This window comes from Amblyomma mixtum, chromosome 3 (genome assembly GCF_055824585.1).
Source record: "Amblyomma mixtum isolate Tamu chromosome 3, ASM5582458v1, whole genome shotgun sequence".
Lineage (NCBI taxonomy): Eukaryota > Metazoa > Arthropoda > Arachnida > Ixodida > Ixodidae > Amblyomma > Amblyomma mixtum.
In genome coordinates this window covers 185,657,851-185,676,610 of record NC_143014.1, presented here as the reverse complement: position 1 = coordinate 185,676,610, position 18,760 = coordinate 185,657,851, and the positions used below count along the sequence as shown (strand labels likewise).

The 18,760-nt window shown below is 48.5% G+C and overlaps 1 protein-coding gene across 1 annotated transcript in view; it reads left to right on the top strand.

Moving 5' to 3' along the window:
• The window catches only part of LOC149352989 (nose resistant to fluoxetine protein 6-like), a 59,220-nt gene extending 56,016 nt beyond the window's left edge, over nucleotides 1-3,204 (top strand). The window contains exon 15 of the mRNA XM_089577262.1: nucleotides 1,568-3,204. Coding sequence (XP_089433388.1) covers nucleotides 1,568-1,846 — 279 coding nt within the window. The 3' untranslated portion in view covers nucleotides 1,847-3,204. The remainder of the gene's footprint in view (nucleotides 1-1,567) is intronic.
• The last annotated feature ends 15,556 nt before the right edge of the window (nucleotides 3,205-18,760 follow it).

The window sequence follows — 18,760 nt, the reverse complement described above, 5'->3', positions numbered from 1 at the left end:
AATGGGTTCCATTGACTTGTCCTTTCTCACGCATGCCGCGGCCTTTCCAGGCACCTAGAGTTGAAAACCTCTGTATCTTATTACTAGGTTTGGTTCTTCTGCGTTCCATTTGCATCAACAATTTATCCATTTAAACGCTGTCTTTCAGACATCTGTTAAAAGTGAAAGAGTGAAATGCCCTAATAACTTCAATATTTCAGATTTGAGGTGCGAAATGCAGTATATATCCCCGCTGGCAAATTATTTCATAGATACGAGGAAAATGTAACCAGGAAAGAGAATGAGCCACAGGAACCAAAATTAATTCTTTTATACCCAAAGTTTTGCTTTGTCGAAGGAACTGAAAACTTACAGTGCATGAAGAAACGCAAATATGGTGTAAGGAAAGAAAAAAAAATGCTTTTCTGCAGGCCCCGCCGCGGTGGCTCAGTGGTTACGGCGCTCGGCTGCTGACCCGAAAGACGCGGGTTCGATCCCGGCCGCGGCGGCTGAATTTCTTGAAGGCGAAATTCTAGAGGCCCGTGTACTGTGCGATGTCAGTGCACGTTAAAGAACCCCAGGTGGTCGAAATTTCCGGAGCCCTTCACTACGGCGTCTCTCATAGCCTCAGTCGCTTTGGGACGTTAAACCCCAATAAACCAAACCAAACCAAGCTTTTCTGCAGCTTCACGATGAAGAGTTTCTCCTAAGGAGTTTCTCTTTGTTCTACTTAATCTCATGTTCACAAGCTATTGCCAGGTTATGTGTATGCAGCGTTCAACTTCGTTGTTCTCTTCTGAAGTGATTGAAATCAGATATTCTATGCAGTACAAAGTCCGGCTTTGATGCTAATAACAGCTTGTCCCTCACATTTCTCGTCCGCGTGTAACGGCTGGTCCACCGGCCTCATTCTAGATACCATGGAATTCAAAGGGCCTTGTCTTGCAAAGGTGACAACAGAGAGATCAAAGCTAGCTTAGTATGCGAGGGAAAAAATACTTCAGCGGTTCATTGAAAGAGTTAATCAAAACAGTGAAGTTTTATTTTAAGTTAAAACTTATCTGCCTTCATTAGTTTTGACTCCTTTCTCAATCGCCACACTTTCATCAAGAAGAACCACACCAAAGGTTTCTTCCATTTCTTCTGGCTGTTCTTAAGAAATGCGCGGCAACCACGATATATATAATGGCTCTGAGATTGGTAGGAACGACGTTCCTGGCCTTATTCGTGCACTCGCGCAGCATCGAGGCTTCACTTCGTTCTCCCAATGTCAAATATTTCACAACGTAACGGAATAAAGAACCCCCTGGACGCACGCGCGCAGCAACGCACCATTCCGTTGCCTCGTGGCGAATTCATATCAGCTTGCATTTCTGGTGTGAGTTTTAGTGAGAGCCAGTTTTCTGAGATAGTCTAGTTGACGCATGATTCAACGCAAACAGTGGCTCTAAACCGGGCGTTTATAGTTTACAGGTTTACAGGTTAGGAAGTTTTGACTGTCGTACAGATTGATACCTCGATTGCCTGGCCCATATCAATCCTTTCGTACAATGTAATGATACCTGCGCGGTCTCTCTCTCTCTTGTAGACCATGAACTACCTGGCGGTGGTGATGGCGTCGTACCTGTGCGCGTACCTGCTGTACCTCTTCTGCGAGGCACCCGTGGCGACGCTCGAGCGCACGCTCTTGGGAGGCATCGGGAGCCCGCGCCGCGGCGGCCCTGCCTCGCGCCTCACTGTGATCGTGCCCAAGGCGGCGGACCAGCACTTGCCCCCCGGCTCCAGCCTCCGTGAACTCCCTGCTACTCCGGCCGCGCACGCGAGGCACGGAGCAGCCGAGGAAAGCACCCAAAGGAGTCATCTTTGACAGGACGCCGCTGGTCTCACGCTAGCTCCTTTACACATGCCAAATAGATGCGCAAGCTCGCCAAGCACATTCGCCGCGTAAAGGCAGCGTACAGCACGAGAATCGTCAGTTCGCGGCGCGGCAGGTATTCCGGGGTCAGCTGGTTGTGAGGGCGATTTTTGGCTTCACAGTTGCAACGCCGACCTCGCGGTACTCTGTTTTTTTTTTTTTTTTTTTTTTTGTGACCAGCACTGAATATCAAGCAGAAACAAGGTCGTTGATGAGTAAGCCTCCATGCGAGCGACAGACACTTCAACATGTCGCGCTGACCATTTTGGCTGGTCTGTTTATACCTGCGTACCACGCTGGGAGCGATGAAATCCCGCTCCGACTCAGGAAAACTTCGCAAGAAGTGAAGGTTTAATAGAGGACAATGATGCATAGATGTGAATGTTTGAGGATGAGTGGGCCGGGCGGCCTTTATTTATAAGCCACAATCGACGTTGCGCGTGCGTAGCACGGCTAGCCTGACTGTGCTGTTTAAGCTTAGCTGGAAACAACATCCGACGGGGATTTCCAACTCGAACCGCTTATCTGTATGTGACGTCATTTTGTATAAAAGTTTTTACCTCTGAGAACTGCGGCGACGACGCGAGGAATCAGAGGTACCCTTGCACTTACGTATGACGCAGGAAAAGTAGTATAATGCAAAACCAAGAAAAATATACCCTTAATGTTTTAACGTTCATCAGATGAGAAGACGCATTTTGAAGGTGGTATGCGCGAAAAATTCCGATAGCACATATCGAGCGTCTTACAGCATGTGCACAAACCATGCGTTCCGGCGATTCTTCATGCGTGCCTTTTGTGAATCTTGTTTCACGGTTCTGTACAGAAGGTAAAAACACAGAGATGTAGTGGTTGCTGAAAACTCCGACAGACCGGAAAAAGGGCGAGTTATGAGCACGGTATCACATCGGGGAGCAAAAGCTCTAGGACGGGTGCACCGCAAACGGATAATTCAATTATTAGTTGCAGTATCAAGACCGAAATTGTGGAGGTGAAAGTCAAACTGACGTCCGTAGTGAAATGATGTGATCGCTGAAAAACACGGCGCCTAAGGACCCGAATCCCTTTCCGAGCGTCCCAGAGACTTTTGTTCCCGAAAGAACATTGTATAATCAAATATGAACGCGGAAACCTTGTTTGTGTTTAGCCAAAGATTACTCTCCAAGCCTGAGCTCTAAGCTCGCTTGTAGGCAGTATTGAGGTCGCTTTCCTGTTGAAGAATAAGCTCCACTGCACGTTTGAAGCTAAAAAAAAAAGCAAAGATAAATATTCTATTTTGAACTCAGACATTGTGTTCCTTTGAATTTTGGACCAGGGTGAACGCACTCATCCTAAAAAATAAAAAAGAAGGCTGCTTTTGTATGTGTTGAAATAAAGCAATTTTATCTGGGCCGAGTTTATTACTGTGTTGAATGCACCTTGCGTCTTAGAGGAGGTTTCGAGTATGTGTCTGCGACCACTGTGACAGTTTCCAAGGCCTCATTGTTCCCAGCACGAGATAAGAAAGATACGATTCTGTGCACGTACGGAAGACAGTTCGCTATCCACCTGTTTACGGCCACCGTTTTTTCTGGCAAAGCGAATCGTTTCGCTGCCCACTGAGCAGCGGGCTGCCCGAATGAAGGCGGACCTTGAGTGAGAACTTGACAGCGGGTGCGACTGCGCTACTGCGCAGCCAGAGCTTCACTTAAGCTGCGAATGGATGGCAGGCTTAAACACTTCGTTTGCTCAGGATTCAGTGGGCAGTGTGCCTAAACGCGCGCTTACGGACACAGCCACTGACGTGAGAGTTCTTCAAGTCTCAAAAATTTATACACCACGTCACTGAAGCGAGTTGTTTTACTTCCCGTTCTATATTTTTTTTTAAACTCCGCTTCCAAGGCGTTCCTGTGCATCGCTCTGGTTTCAATATCCAGATCCTTCGATAACGTATTGTGCGAAACGGGACATACTGCAGTGTTCTGGTTTAGTTTTACTGGGTTTAACGCCACAAAGCTACTCAAGCTATGAGGGACGCCGTAGTGGAGGGCTCCAGATAATTTCCACCACCTGGGGTTTGTTAACGTGCACTGACATCGCGCAGTAACATGAGCCTTTAGCATTTCGCTTCCATCAAAATGTGACGGCCGTGGCCGGGATCGAATCCGCCTCTTTTGGGTCAGCAGCCGAGCACTATAACCACCGAGCCATCGCGGCGGCTACATACTGCAGTAGATGCAAGTTCACGGCGTTTTATACTAAAAAAATACAAAGAAAAAAAACAAAGCTGTCACATTCGGCAGATGTTGTTGAGTAAGGGGAACCTTAAAAGGGTGGAAGGTGACAGTGCCCCATGGTTACTTTTAAGCTGAAAAACACATGCGAGCCCGAATGTCGCGTTTGAGAATTCCAGGCAGGCACAGAATGAGAAAAAGGTTCCTGGGATGTTTCAGGAGCAATCATTGATTGACTCCATACATAAACTGCGAAGTCGAAAGGAACCGCACAGTCAACATTAGTGATTATAAACTGGTTCTTCTTTTTAATCTTATATCATTATATTTAGTACCGACCTTGATTGGCTTGAGCCGTAGAGCACTACTGTTGTGCATTTATCGCCCGATAGCGGAGGCGGAAAATAAATGAAATCAGAGTACAAAGAATCCTTACAAATGCTGACCCATGAGAGCTAGCGGAAGTTTCTCAGCACAAGGTCGCAAAATTTGAATTCCCATGCGTAATGCTAACTTGCAACAAGTAGTCAACGCGCGATTGGCAAGTTTCTTTTTTCGAGGCGAGCCTTTCCGAGCTCAGCACTGATTGCATGTCACTGGAAAAAATAGTTTCCAGCCGCTTAGTGCCTGCACTCAGGACAACTAAGAAACTTCTGTGCAATATTTCGATGACATTGTGAGATCAACACTTTTAGAAGTTAAAATAATGACGCTGGGCGAGAAGCCAGGAGAAAAAAAGACTCCCGGTGTATTTTTTCAAAAATAGCGTAAAATTTAAGCACTCAAAGCTTACTCTCTCTGGCGTCTGCACCCTGCAACTCTCCCTGAGGCTTGACGAAGTTGGTAGTGCCACCCCGTGCCGCCGGCACACTGTCACTGCCGGTGTGCATGGAGTAAGACATGACTGCTTGCGGATACTTTTGCTAGTACCGTTTAGCTCTGATCAGTGTCGCGATACGGTTACACTGGCGGTTCACTGAAAGATGAAGAAATGGACACTAACGAGGAATTGAAGTTGGCTTGTATCGCTTGTATCGACAGAATACCAGCTTCTAACCCCAAAAATATCACTCTTGCTGAAAACAAAGCTTTGTAAGGTAGAAAAGAGCAATAACTAAAGTACAGGTATCGCCGCCAAAGGCAAATCTCGCAAGTACAAGCGTGATGACAAAATAGAAAGGACACCACAGATCTCCGAGGATGACAAAGGTGCATGAAGGTTACGCGTTTAATCAATATTCAAGTATAGAAGTTTTGTTTTGAGACCGCTAGTGCACTTTAATCACAAGAGGAAGATGAAAAAAGAAGACAACCTGAATGTTGGAAGTCAAACAAAACCTGCAATTGTCGGGGCAACAGACGGCCAGCTGAGTTTCGGTATGTTTTGGGGTGCTTCGCGCCTGTGCGTTCTGCGTGCCCGCATGGTTTCGTTATGCGCCTCAATTTACAAGCGCGGAGCAGCAGAGGAGCTCCAAGTGCCTCTCTGAAGTGCTCCTCGGACGAAGTTTGTTCAAAGGCTCGCATCTGCGACAAGTAAAAAGAGCTGTTAATAGCTAATGATCCACGCACCTCCACGTTAGCTAACGCACCACCCGGCGTGTTCGCTTCGTCAACGTACCAAGACGTTGGGCTGCATAACCAGCCCCACGAGGACTATTTTAACAGAATTTAAATATGCCCGCACGTATCATTCTCTACACATCAGTCGTTACGGTGACTCGGCGATGACACCAATGCTGCCGACACCTCGGTGCTCGGACTTTCTTGCCAGACCCGCCGCCTATAAACCCCCAAAAGCATCGCACGCTGTGTGGGGTTTAGGTCGCTGAAGTGCAGGCCGCAGTTCTTTGCGAGAACTTTTTTGTCGGGATCGGGAACGGGAACAATAGTAACGGTGGTGCAAACGTAAACAAAGCCTTGACGGCTGATGGAGTCCAACAATGGCAATGTCCGGCCGTCAGTAGTTTTCACTTCGGGTGCTGCTAGGCGGCAGTGCGGCACTTGACACCAGCAATCACGGAGTCCCCGCTTCCGCCATTTTACGTCAATCTTCTTCTATTTCGTCATTAGAGAGTTCTGAGTTTGAATCGGAGTGGTGGGAAAAGGTTTTTCAAAATCGAATCCAAATCTCTTAGCGATAAATGCGCCTTTCGCTGCCGGACAAGCGGCAACAAAGCCGTGAAATGCCGAACTATCGGATTTTACTGACAAAAAAAATTTGACAGCGTTGCCCTCAGTGTCCCTTTAATGTTAGATGACGAGTCAACGTGCATAAATGCGGCATGCTTCGAGTTTTGGGGGGAAACTGGGTTATCAGTGATCTCTTTGGATACTAAAGATTTGGCAGTGAACCGTAATTTTTCCAGATGGGACATGTTGACCAGTTTTTCCGACGCTAACGTTAGAACTAGCTTAGTGTTAACAAGTCTATTTCGAGCGAAGCACCGACGCAAATTTCGAAGTGCCATCTCAAGCTTCGATTCTAATTTATACGTATCGTCTGAACCCAGTCTTGATGATGGCGCTAATAACAGAATGCATTTTATGCTTAAAACTGAAATGAATAGTAGTGATGTTAGCCCTTATGTTCCTAGTGATGAGTTGCGTCTCCGTATCTCCAGCAGCTGCGCTGCTCTGCAGGCCCGGCTGCGTTCGCTTCGTACCTTGGCGAATCGAAGTGTTAGATAGGATTCTTGCTTTCAAGTAAGAGCAGCTTCGGGGGTGTGTACTGCGTGCAAAACACGCAGGGAGATAAATAGAAAGTAACTTTGTTGTTAGCGCAATAATAATCGCTTGTATCCACAGCCAGCGAACAGTCCAGATGAGACCGCTGAAACAGGCGTCCATCGTCCACAACTGAATTCGTGCGAGTACGTGCCTCATCATCACGTGCATTTAACTACCTATGTCCACTGCATGAAAAATGCCTCTCCCATACACCTCCAATTAACCCTGTCCTGTGCCAGCTGCGGCCACCCTATGCCCGCAGATATCCTAATCTCATCCGAGCGTGCCCCTAGCACGCTTGCCCTCTCTTGGCATCTATTCCGTTACCATATGGGACCATCGATTAACTTGCCGTCGCACTACATGCCCTGTCTATGCCCACTTCATCTTCTTGATTTCAACTAGGATATGATTAGCTCGATATCTTTAACTCGCTAGAAAGCAGATGACTCAGGTTCTTACTCTGTTGTCCCCTATACAGTTGTGTCGCCAGCGTTATCTCGGGGTTCTTGACACCAGTATTTTAAAGCGTGTTAAGCACATGTGCATTCAGTCCGGTGGAAAAAAACTTTCTTTTTTAAAAAAATTAAACAGATCAATGCTGTCTGTCAGGGCATGGATTTACACTAAGGAGATTCTTGTGCCATGGCTGGTGAACTGCCTCCTGTGTAATACACCCGAGACAACTGATCATTGTTTTACTCAGTGCCATGATGCTATGTTCTTCCGGGACATATCACAAGTTCACAACGAACGCTTATGAAGGACTTTGAAATCCCTCTGTACAGTATTATATTTTGGCCTGTTGAGGAAAACTGTGTTGTGCCTTCTGATCTCTTTCTGTTGATGGGACTATTCAGTCTTTGGGAGAGCCTTTTATGATGGACTGAATAACCACATCGAAGACTGTTCCAAAAGCAATGCACTTTGGTGCGAAGAGTACATGCTGCCCTAGAAGATCCTCCTAGTTGGCTGCCCTGTCTAGGTGCATGTGTGTGCCTCCCAGAATTTTTATGTTTATGTTGGTGGTGAACTGTGGGTGTATGGCGGGCTCGTATGATGCAGCCCTGTGATTTTAGGCATGAGTATGTTCGGGTTTTTGCTGTTTCGGCAGTTTTCCCATGCAATAAAAAGAAAACCTTGGCGATGGCCCAAACGTCTAAAGCCGCAACAAGCAAAGCTTATCCGTTCGCTCCGACGCGGGTTCGAATCCCGCTATAGAGGCCGAAAGTATGGCAAGTTTTCATTCTGCTCCAAGCTCTGTTGGACATGCGTCGGACGCCGGGTTCTCGTTCACATAGCCGTTCTAATCGCAACGATTAAAATTTTACTTACGTAAACTGCGCACGATCACGGCGCATTTTGCGCTTCGAATTTTATGCTGGATTCCAGATGGGCTGTTCCCACATTTCGCAGCGAAATTTTCTCATTAGATTGTCACAGCTACTGTTCAATGACGAGAAGAAAAGCGGCAGCTGTTCTTCAGCTGTTCTTCTTCAGCTGTTGTTCTTCGGTGTACGGAGAGGTTACCGACTTAATATCAACGATTTAGCACTACTGGCCACTACGACCCCTTTTAGAACACTACTAGACCCCTCTTTTGTGTGCCGCGTTGTACTGTACTCTGTGCTGCGCCGATCGGAGTGTTTCGGCTTCCCAATTTACCCACAGTTCATTGTTTGCATATGTGCAGTGAATGAGTTTTCCTTTGTTATTGCTGCCAGGTAGCTGTTGGCGGCTACAGATTAGTTTCACCACAGGTGTTCCCTGCTGAAATCGAACTGGCTTGGCTCGCGTTACTCATCCCTATGTGTGCCGTAAGTTTGCTAGTTTATGGGGGTGTGTGAGTTAAAGACCGGAAAACATGCTACTCGAAACAGTAAGACACCAGCTGCTAACTGATTATTGCAGAATACAGAGAGCAACGAAACCAGCCGTCTGGCTTTTGACACTCCTGGAAGGCAGCTAGCTCAAGCCTGTGGACGTTGACGCTAGCTCTAGACAAGGAGGCACTTCGTCTTTATTTTTTAACATCTTCCAACACCCGCAAGATACTGGTCGCCCTGACACAACATTCTCCCGAGCCCACAATATGCTGGTCAATCACTGGTGTAGAATGACGTCTGCCTAGAGAATGTTGCTGGCGTCCTTGGTGTGGTGCCTGCCGTTATCGCTTGTCCACTTGGGCTAGTTGTATATGAGAGCCCACATTGTGGGATGGTAGAAGGCCGGCGGCAGCACCAATTCGTAGCGGCCAACATGGCAGAAGCCTCGGAAGCCCTGCTCAGTTCGTTCCCCTTTTGACAGTTCTCTGCCTCGAAGTGGAAAGCTGGGAGCCATCGCTGACCGCCAACTGCAAGCCATCCAAGGCTTGTGCGCTGACTGTCGTTCTGGCGCGCCTTGCGGCGCTTCATGATTTTTTGTACGCTTCGACTTTTGCAGCATGTAATTGACGTCCTGTTCTAGGCAAGGCAGGATTTCTTGATCTCTGTATATTGTGTCGTGAGCTCTGTCCATGTGCCAAATACCTGAAGGTCTGGCACTCTTGGCCTGGCTGCTCTGGTATGTTCGCCGGAGCAGAGGTGTGCGAACCTCTTTGCGTTATGGAGCCGATGGTAGAGCTGAGGACGTCAAAGCTGTGGCAAGAGGCCAGTGAGCGGTGACCTCCGTTATTCGCGATTATTAACGCACAATATGACGAACAGTCGTTTCCACTTTTGACACAAGAGCTTCAGGAGGGATAGTCGACGTGTTCGCTGTCCTTGTCTTGTCCTACAGCAGTTCTCTGGCGAACGACGTGTCGTCGAAGTTGCCAACTGTCTTACACGTTTCTTCTGCCACCATCCTAAGTGTACTCCGTACCGTGACTCTTGCGAGAAAGCGTGACTCTCGTACAAAAGTTTTTGGTCCAGTCGAGTAAGATGCGCCATGCTTTGCTAGGATTTCACGAACTGATGTGTCACTGTCGATGCTGGCATCGTCTGGAAAGCACGGCAGTCTAGCACTGCTAGCGACGTTTCTCTCTCTAGCTCTGATGTGTCGTCGGGTCCTGAGCCGTCCGAATGCTTCTGAACTCTGGTTGTGTCCTCAGCGAAGTTGAGAGGTATCTCATCGCTTGCCAGTGACACGTTCTCTGGCACTTTCAGGTCATCGGTCAGGTGCGTATGGGGCTCCGACATGTCACAAAAGCGGCCAGGTTTTGACATGTACAAGGAATATGTAGAGGTCTGTGGTCCTATCGGTTTAGCGCTGGGAACCCTCGAAGCCATGTCCGATCGAGTAAGCGACGTGGACTCTGAGCTCGTTGTCTTTTACGTGTTGCGGAACTGGTTTGTTCGGGCTGCGTTTCTTGGAAGAAATGTGCACCGCGTCCAGGTTATCTACTGGGAATTCGAGTTTCAAGTTCTTTACAGGCACGCTGGTGGATCTGAAGCCGCCATATTCTCGTGATGAAGGCGTTGAAGTGCCATAGAAGTGACCAGATTGTTCGTGTAGGCGTCAGAGTTGCTGTTGGGCGTTGTGCCGTCGATTCTTGTGTCAGGGAAGTTTCCTTGTCGAGTCACGATGAAGTTTGAGCCGACATTTTCACCCTTGGCGAACGACGTGATTATATTTGGTCGTCGACTTCTGAGGCGCTGACAGGACAAACTTGTTAAGGCCTTCGGTAAGCACGGTTCTCTAGCTCGTGGGCTACGTTGCAGTCCTCGAGCATTTGAGTAAAGCGTTTTGCCGGGCTGCTTGGTGCTTCATTCTCTTGGGTAAAACTTTGCTCAACGTAAAGACGTTCAGAATTGAGAAAGACAAGACAACGCATGAGTACCGTCGAGCTGTAGACGTGTAGGGCTATTTCTAAATGGCGATGCCCGTGTGCCCATGTGCTGTCCAGAGAGCCGCTGTCGAGGCGATACATCGGTGGCTTGCTGAAATCCGTGGCAATGCGCAGCTGCCTGTCAAAACCAACTCCTTGCCCAGTTCTGGCGTCTTAGAATATCGGTGGTCTCGGTGGTCTCGGTGGCGGTGGTCTCGATGGTCTCGGTGGTCTCGGTGGTCTCGGTGGCGCTGCAAATCAAAGGCTTTGCGGAACTGTAGGGCTGCCCAGCGGCTGTGCTTGCGCGCTCACCGAGTTCTGTGTCCAGCGCTCACCGGTAGTTGGGGATGCGGTGGCAATGACGGCTGGTGGGGCAAGCTGCGTGGGGAGACGAACGAGGGTCGTCACAGAACTGACCTTGTGGTAGTATTCAAACGCGGAGGGTATCTCGGCATCGAACTCGTCGTTAGGGACGCTCTCGGAGATGCGTTCATCAAAATTCCTTCAGGTTGCGGTGCGTCTCCAAGACAAGGGCCAGGTACATCTGGAAATCGGCCCGGGGCGTGGCCGGATCCCCCAGGATCGCTTCTATAGAGGGCGCGACCTTTGTGATGAGGGTGCGTAGGGACCCTCAACGACATCCGAGTTGGTTCTTGAGTGTGGATCAGATGGTGCGGCAGACTCTAAGTCCAAGATTTCAGCACCAATACATTATATATATCCGAACACGGAGAGCAACGTAACTAGGCGCTGGCCTTTCCCACTCCTGGTTGCGAACTGGCTCGGGTTCGAGATAGTTGACTTCCACGAGTCGCACAGACAAGGCGGCTGTTTCAGTCTCTCTTCTTCCTCTGCAATACTGGTTTTTCGAATTATGTGCGGCCCTTCCTTTTCTGCCCGGTGGTGACAAAAAGGAGACTGCGTAATACAAAATTATCATGTATACTGAAGAGCTCTTCGCGCTTGATACGCTGAAAACGCAGGTGATTCTAGCTTTTGACAATTGATCCGCCGTGAACGGACATTAGAGAAAACGCACTGCTGCTAAAGTTGCTCTGTGTGTAGTACGCTAAAAAATTTCCTCCGAGTATGCGAGATCCGCAGTATAGTATGCAAGATGCGCTGCGTATCGATACACCGGCTTACTGGACGCGAAACAGGCGTTGCAATGCACTTGCAGACATTTAAACTGTTGAGCTGTGAACCGGCCTCTAGCAATAAATCCCCCTTTTCTGCCGGCTGTCAAAACTGTCGCGGTGTTTTCAAGCCGCAATCGCAACGCGTGCGTGTGAGTTGAAGCTACCACATCCGCCAATGGTGTTGTAGAAAAATCTCCTTCTGAGATAGTTGGTGCTAAGCAATGAAAGCGACAGTCAAAACGAAAACAACGCCAATAAAGGAAGGGACACAGGAAACGAGGCTGACTAACAAGTGCATTTTATTTCGGCGGTCAAGAACATGTATATGTTAGGGGAGGAGAAGACTTCATCGCCAAGTGGTTTCAATTCAGTAATGACCCAAGAGAATGAATAGCATGGCCGTAACATTTCATTAAAGAACTGTCTTTAACTAGGCGAAATAACAAGGAACGACGGTTTACACAAGCGCCTAGGAATATGCGCATACGAGAAGGAGAGCGCTAAAGGGTTGCTGAAGCAGTGAGCCACGGCGACTCCACTTAGGGAAGATGACTCCCAGGCTGTTTCCGGCCGCAGATAGGACAGTGAAAAGAGATACGGATGAACATGCAAGAAAGCAAAATATTTTCTCCGCAATACTTTTCCCAGGCAAATTTAAAAATACAAGCACACAACGAATTAAAAAAAAAAGTAAAAATAAGCCAACAGCGGGTGGTGAATGTCCAGAGTACGTGGGAATGTCAGCGTTGAATGCAAACTGCGCACCGCTGGTGACGTGAATCACGCACGACTGAAGGACGCTCCGTACGTCTGTGGACGGCCGCGGGCAACGTGTCGCACGCAGTCAGGCTGTGTTCCTCCCGCCCTCGGCGACTCGGGTTGTAGTAGTCCTTGTAATTAATTCCTCCCAAGGCACCTTTGTGTCAGCACTCGTGCGCTTCTGCCCTGTAATCATTCCTCATTCTTTTTGTATTGCGCAAAAAGTTACGCTTTTAGGTGGGATTGACCCGTCCGTACACCTTCAATTAAACTTTCTTTTGTTACCCGGCCTGAGTGTTTTTCTTCTTTTTTTCGTCTTAAGCGTCAATAGCGAGTGCCTTGTTCAGGGAGCTCGCAGAAGCCGTTGACTCTTCAAACGCTAGGCGTGAATTACGAAGCTTACACACCGTGGCGCAAAACCTTGCCCCAAAAAGAAGGTGCGAGTTGGACGGGCACCCAACGGAACTTTCTTGTACTCCGTGTGTTCATGTAATACAGGTCAAGGACGTTGAATACAAGCCAACGGTCATAAACGCAAGGTAATGAGGCGTTCAGCCGTTCTGCATTTATTTAAAAGAGTTTGCCCTCTCAACGCGAGCGCAGGCCTCGCATGCAGCCCAGAAGCACAAGTTGGGTGTATTCGGTGACCTGATACTCAAAAGACTCGGGAAAATAACATTGATTCCCGACGAAAAATGTAGCGCTCATAACGCAATGACCAAACGAAGACGACATCACGCGCGTGTGGTGTCCTCTTCGTTTGGTCGTTGCGTCACGAACGGTATACATTTGTCGCCACGAGCAACCAACTCGCCTATAAAAGTGGCACTTATTCAACTACATTTGAGTTATGAACATTAACTCCAAATCGTCCTTATGGAATAATTTTCAGAAATCTCAGCGTCATCGAAAGAAGTAGAATGAGCTAATCAAGGTGTCACATTTGAGCGCGTTCATTTACTAGAGAACCGCGTTCATTTGCTAGAGAACCGTAAAACGCCACCCACCCTCATACCGAATTCGCAGCGTTTTCACAGCGACAGAGTGACTAAGTTGGTCATACGACCGATAATTTAATGCTTCCATTACACACTGTCTTTGCAGTTTCGGTGGTACCTCGATGTGCATATGTGTTCAAATTTTATTAAGCTCAGAAGTAAGAGCTGTAAATGACGTTTTGGTTCGCTTTTCTGGAGCAAATCGGAGAGAAGAACATGCGCTACCTAAATGCTGCTCGAAGCTGAGATGAGGCAGTCATTACCTTCCTGTCCTAGTTACGTTCGCGGTGTGCCAATCAGCGCGGAAAAAAAGTCAGCTCCTAACGACCGCTCGCAGGCACACTTTAAACATGAACACGCCTATATGGAAGCAAAAAGGGACTAAGCTGTCCTCTCTTATACAAAAGGGAGTGCAATAGTGGACAACTTCTTTCCTTTTTACTGCTTTCTGTTTAAAGTGTATAGCGTTCATCCGAGCTAGCCAAGCAGTCTGCTATGCACTGAAGTACGAGGTCTGTTAGGAAAGTATCCGACTTTATTTTTTTTTTTGCGGACACCTGATGGATATGAAACAAGCGCGCTTACAGCAGTCAACCTTGAACCCTCGGGCACATGCACGAATTTTTTCCCTCATGCCGATAGCGTCAGTCGCTGGCAAGCAGCGTTTGAGTGAGGCAGTGCGCAGTGCTCTCGTCGGTTTTTTGTTGCAAGGAAAATGGCGGAGCGAGAGGAGCAGCGCTACTACCTCAAATTTTGCCAGAAACTTGGCCACAGCCAAGTTGAAACCATTCGGAATATTCAGACGGCTTTCGGTGATGATGCTATGAGCAACACACAGATTAAGCAGTGGAGCAACTGGTTTAAAGACGGCCGCACATCCGTGGAGAGAGAGCCACGCTCCAGTCGGCCATCAACATGCCGAAATGACCAGGTAATTGCCGAAGTGAACGCTGTGGTGATGCGGGACTGTTGTGTGACTATCCGAGAAATTGCGGAAGAGGTGGACATCAGCAACTTTTCTGCACATTCCAATACCACCGAAGATTTGGCCATGGAGAGAGTGGCAGCGAAATTCGTGCCGAAGCTGCTGACAGTGGAGAAAAAGCAGCTTCGTGTTGAAGTCTCAAAGGAGATGCTGGATTCCACAAACAGTTACCTTGACTTCACCGACGCCGTAATCACTAGTGACGAGTCTTGGGTGTACGGGTACGACCCGGAAACCAAATCACAGTCGTCACAGAGGACGCATTCCACGTCATCAAGACCAAAGAAGGCCCGCCAAGTGCGCAGCAATGTCAAAGTGATGCTGACTGCTTTTTTGACTCCCTCTGTGTGGCACACCACGAGTACGCACCCTACAGGGTCAAAGAATGACTAAAGAGTAACAGAGATGTCCTCCATCGCCTACGTGGTGCTGTGCGGCGCAAGAGACCGGAATTAAGGTCAACAAGAAATTGGCGCATCCCTCGCGGCATTGCTCCTGCACATTCCTCTCATTTGATTCAGACTTTTCTGTCGAAAAACCAGACTCCTGTAGTTCAACAGGCTCCTTACTCTCCTGATATGTCCCCCTACGACTTCTGGCTGTTTCCTAATATGAAGAGGCCATTGAAAGGAGCGCGATTTCAGAAAAGAAAGGATATTATGGCTGCAACGACAGCAGAGCTAAATTCCATTCCGAAAAGGGCCTTTTCGGAATACTTCCAACGATGGCAGCACCGCTGGGAGATGTATATGGAGCCCCAAGGAGACTAATTTGAAGGTTATTAGGTTTCTAACGCTCCAGTTATGCCAGTTTTTTTTCTTCGGCCAAAGGTCGGATACTTTTCTAACAGACCTCGTATCTCGCAGACTGCCGACAAACAGCCACTCGTGCGTGCTCTTCGGGGTGGAAGAGATGCGCCACTATTGTTGCGCGAACGCCATCAATTGTAGCCGGCGCTTTCCGTGAATGTTCTATGGAGAGATAATGCCAACGAGCATGCTGTCTTCGGGAAACGTGAGCTCACCCAGCCTGGCCTCTCCTACTCCCATGCGCTGACTATATACCCATCCCCCTCCGATATAGTTTTCTCGCATCCGATTTACCGCGGTACGCCCGCTGGCTGGTGGCCTGCCGCAGTAACTTTCAGCGGGACTCGCAAAATATTTTTCTGGCCTTGCTCGCCTCCTGGACCGGGCTATACTCTCCTCAGCTTCCCCGCTTTTATTTGTGCTTTATACGCAGCAAAAGGCTAAGTATGCTAACTTTTTATTACCCGAATGCCAGCTGGCGGGTGGCCTGGAGATCGCTAAGCCCGAAATATTCCGCGTAACTATTTGCTGTTGGCTATATCCTTCGAAGTTCTCGTGTGGCACTGAATGCGTCTTAGGAGACCCGTGAGACAAAAATCAAGCAGCCGTGGCTTGGCGTCGCAAAAGGCCGTGAGTGTATGGTAATACGATCGCTCAGGAGAGGGAGAGAGCGAAAGGCTAAAAGAGGGTGCCAGGAGCTTAGCGCGCGAGAGAGACAAATCACGGAAAAGCGGCAATTTCTTCGAGCAAATTGTGCAACGCGTTGTGCCCATCGAGCCTTGACGAGTGAGGAATGGAACGGCCCCAAACGAGCTTTCTCCCTTCTTTGTCTTCCCCTTCAGCACGTGTGGGTTGTCAGCTCAAGCGTCAAAACAAAAGGTCCCGCCCGCAATGGTTCGCTGGATTTAAACGCGGAGCCAAAGAGGCCCCATTCGCGCGCAGCGCCTACAAAACTTCACTCCCTCTATTATAGCGCGTATAATCGGCCTTCCCGATCTTAACGTCCTTGTCAAGTCCCACTGAATGTCATTATCCTTGGAGTCGGGTAGCACGTGGCTGGGCCCCGCAATAATGGGGGCAATTACTTAAAAGAATCCGTCACCCGTTTTTTTTTATTTTTATTTTTCGCAAAGCCCCCCTTCCCTCTCGGAAACAATGACCGGGTCGCTTTAGCGCGCGTTTTGTATACTGCGCGGGGAAAACACTCCGCGGGCACCATAAAGAGGAACGTGGGGCGTCAGTTTTGGCAAAATGCACTAGGAAAAACATGTGTCAGCACTCGGCAGGAAAAAGAGAGTGGTCACATGTCCGGATTACTTACGCTCGTCGCTGCCGCCGTTCTCGTTATCCTCCTTTCAACGAAGCGATTCAGCGCTCAGTCAGGCGCGGTTGTGTACACGTCCAGGCATTTCTTCCCCCATTACGTTGGTCGCTGTTCGGACTGAATATGCTTTTTTTTTTTCTCAGAAGCACACCGAGCAGTCAAGAAGATAAGAACTGTATTCAGACGAGAAAACGGAGTTTACAGTGTATAGGGGGTTGGCGAAAATACAGTGAAATGCCTGACAAAGCGCCATCGCCTTTCCGGACCCAAAATCTTACATTTAAGTGCAAGCATAAAGGAAATCATACTCATGCTCGACAAGGAAGAAACAACACAATTGTAGCACAGAGAGTCCAATTCGACAAAAACTTACAACAGCATGTCACTTCAAGCAAAGCATGGTGCACTCTTAATTATTGCTTTATTGATTTATTGGGGTTTAACGTCCCGAAGCAACTCAGGCTATGAGGGACGCCATAGTGAAGGGCTCCGGAAATTTCGACCACCTGGGGTTATTTAACGTGCACTGACATCAAACAGAACACGGGCCTCTAGAATTTCGCCTTCATCGAAATTCGGCAACCGCGGCCGGGATCGAACCCGCGTCTTTCGGGTCAGCAGCCGAGCGCCGTAACCACTGAGCCACCGCGGCGGGGCGCGCTCTTAATTATGAGCCATAAATCTATGAATCATTGATATAATACCATGGTAGTCCTTAGCTTAGGATCAAACAATAAGCAATCAAGAGTCTTCTTCTTAAAATCGGTGCTGAATGGGAACTATTGTCTTCTACTAATGTCTACTAAATAGGGCAAATGCAAACGGTGGAATAATGTTACTGCCACGTCATTTTTCCTGTCTTAAGCACGTTAGCCTTTTTCAGTTTATTCCGTGCCACGTCAAGTCCGAAAAATTCGCGAGGAAGGCAGTTTCAGCCGAAAACTCGGGCTACCCGCTTCTCCTATTCGATCTTTTTATCATTATTTCCTTAATGTCTTATTCGTGACTTACTTGTAGCATGAGCTTGAGACGTCTGGGCACAAGTACAACAGCCCCTTTTAATGCTTGAGAAAATCAAGAGATAAAAAAACTTGGGGGGACACTTGAGCTCCGCCTTAAGGGTATGACGCTACAGCGTCATTGGGTCCCTTCAGTACCCCCTTTGCGTATCCCTTCGCAGACATAGACTCTGTTCTTTCTTTCACCCTCACCTAACGCTTAACCTACCTTAGGAGTACAATGCGGATGTATTGGAGATGCCTCCCGCGCAAATACGCCTTCTCTGTCCCCTAGGTTCTACTTATACGCCCATATATGCGGAATTGGTAATTCTCTGCTTTGCATTCATAGAGCGCCGGAAGTCATGATACCACTCTGGCTCAGTGGTGCAGTGGTTAAGCGATGCGCCACTGCTTCGCGACCAATAATTAACTTAACTGCCACCTGCCTCGGTGGGCACTTTGCTCACAATCCGACGGGCAGGTTCCTGGCCCCGTTCAGCAGTAAGGTGGGCAGGTTGTGATGATGTCTCAAGGACACGTGACCTAGGCGGCAGGCGGGCAACCTGCTTTTCCCGACCCGCCGCCGACGTCGGGGTTGCCTCTGAACAGGACCCCTAAAGCAGACGCCGTAAAAAGTTTCCAACGTGATGAGAAAGCCAGCTCACATGCAAGACGACGATCTCTCATTCACAGAAAACGCAAGAAAAGAGAGCCGGTTTATGGTAACCTAAGCACGTTCCCTCCACTCCATGCAAACAAGCAAGATTACAGCAGCCCGAAAGAAACAATGTCCGAGCAGCTGCATTATGCGAGCCACAATCACCGGAGCCGTATCTTCCTACATGCGGACAATAACAGCAAGAAAAGAATTGCGTCTAAATCTCGTGCAGATTACTTCGCCGACAGCATGCCACTTAAGAGAGCAGAAACAATTGTGTTCACACCATGGAGCTGTTCCACGCAAACGATTCCTTACGGAAAAAAAATGACAGATCAAGCTAAGGAGGCTCGGCAGATTACTTCGCAGCTGACGCTAGATGCTAGCAGTGCATCGCACCGACGAAGCCAGGAGACCGGTTTCGAGTTCACGAACGCGCGCACGG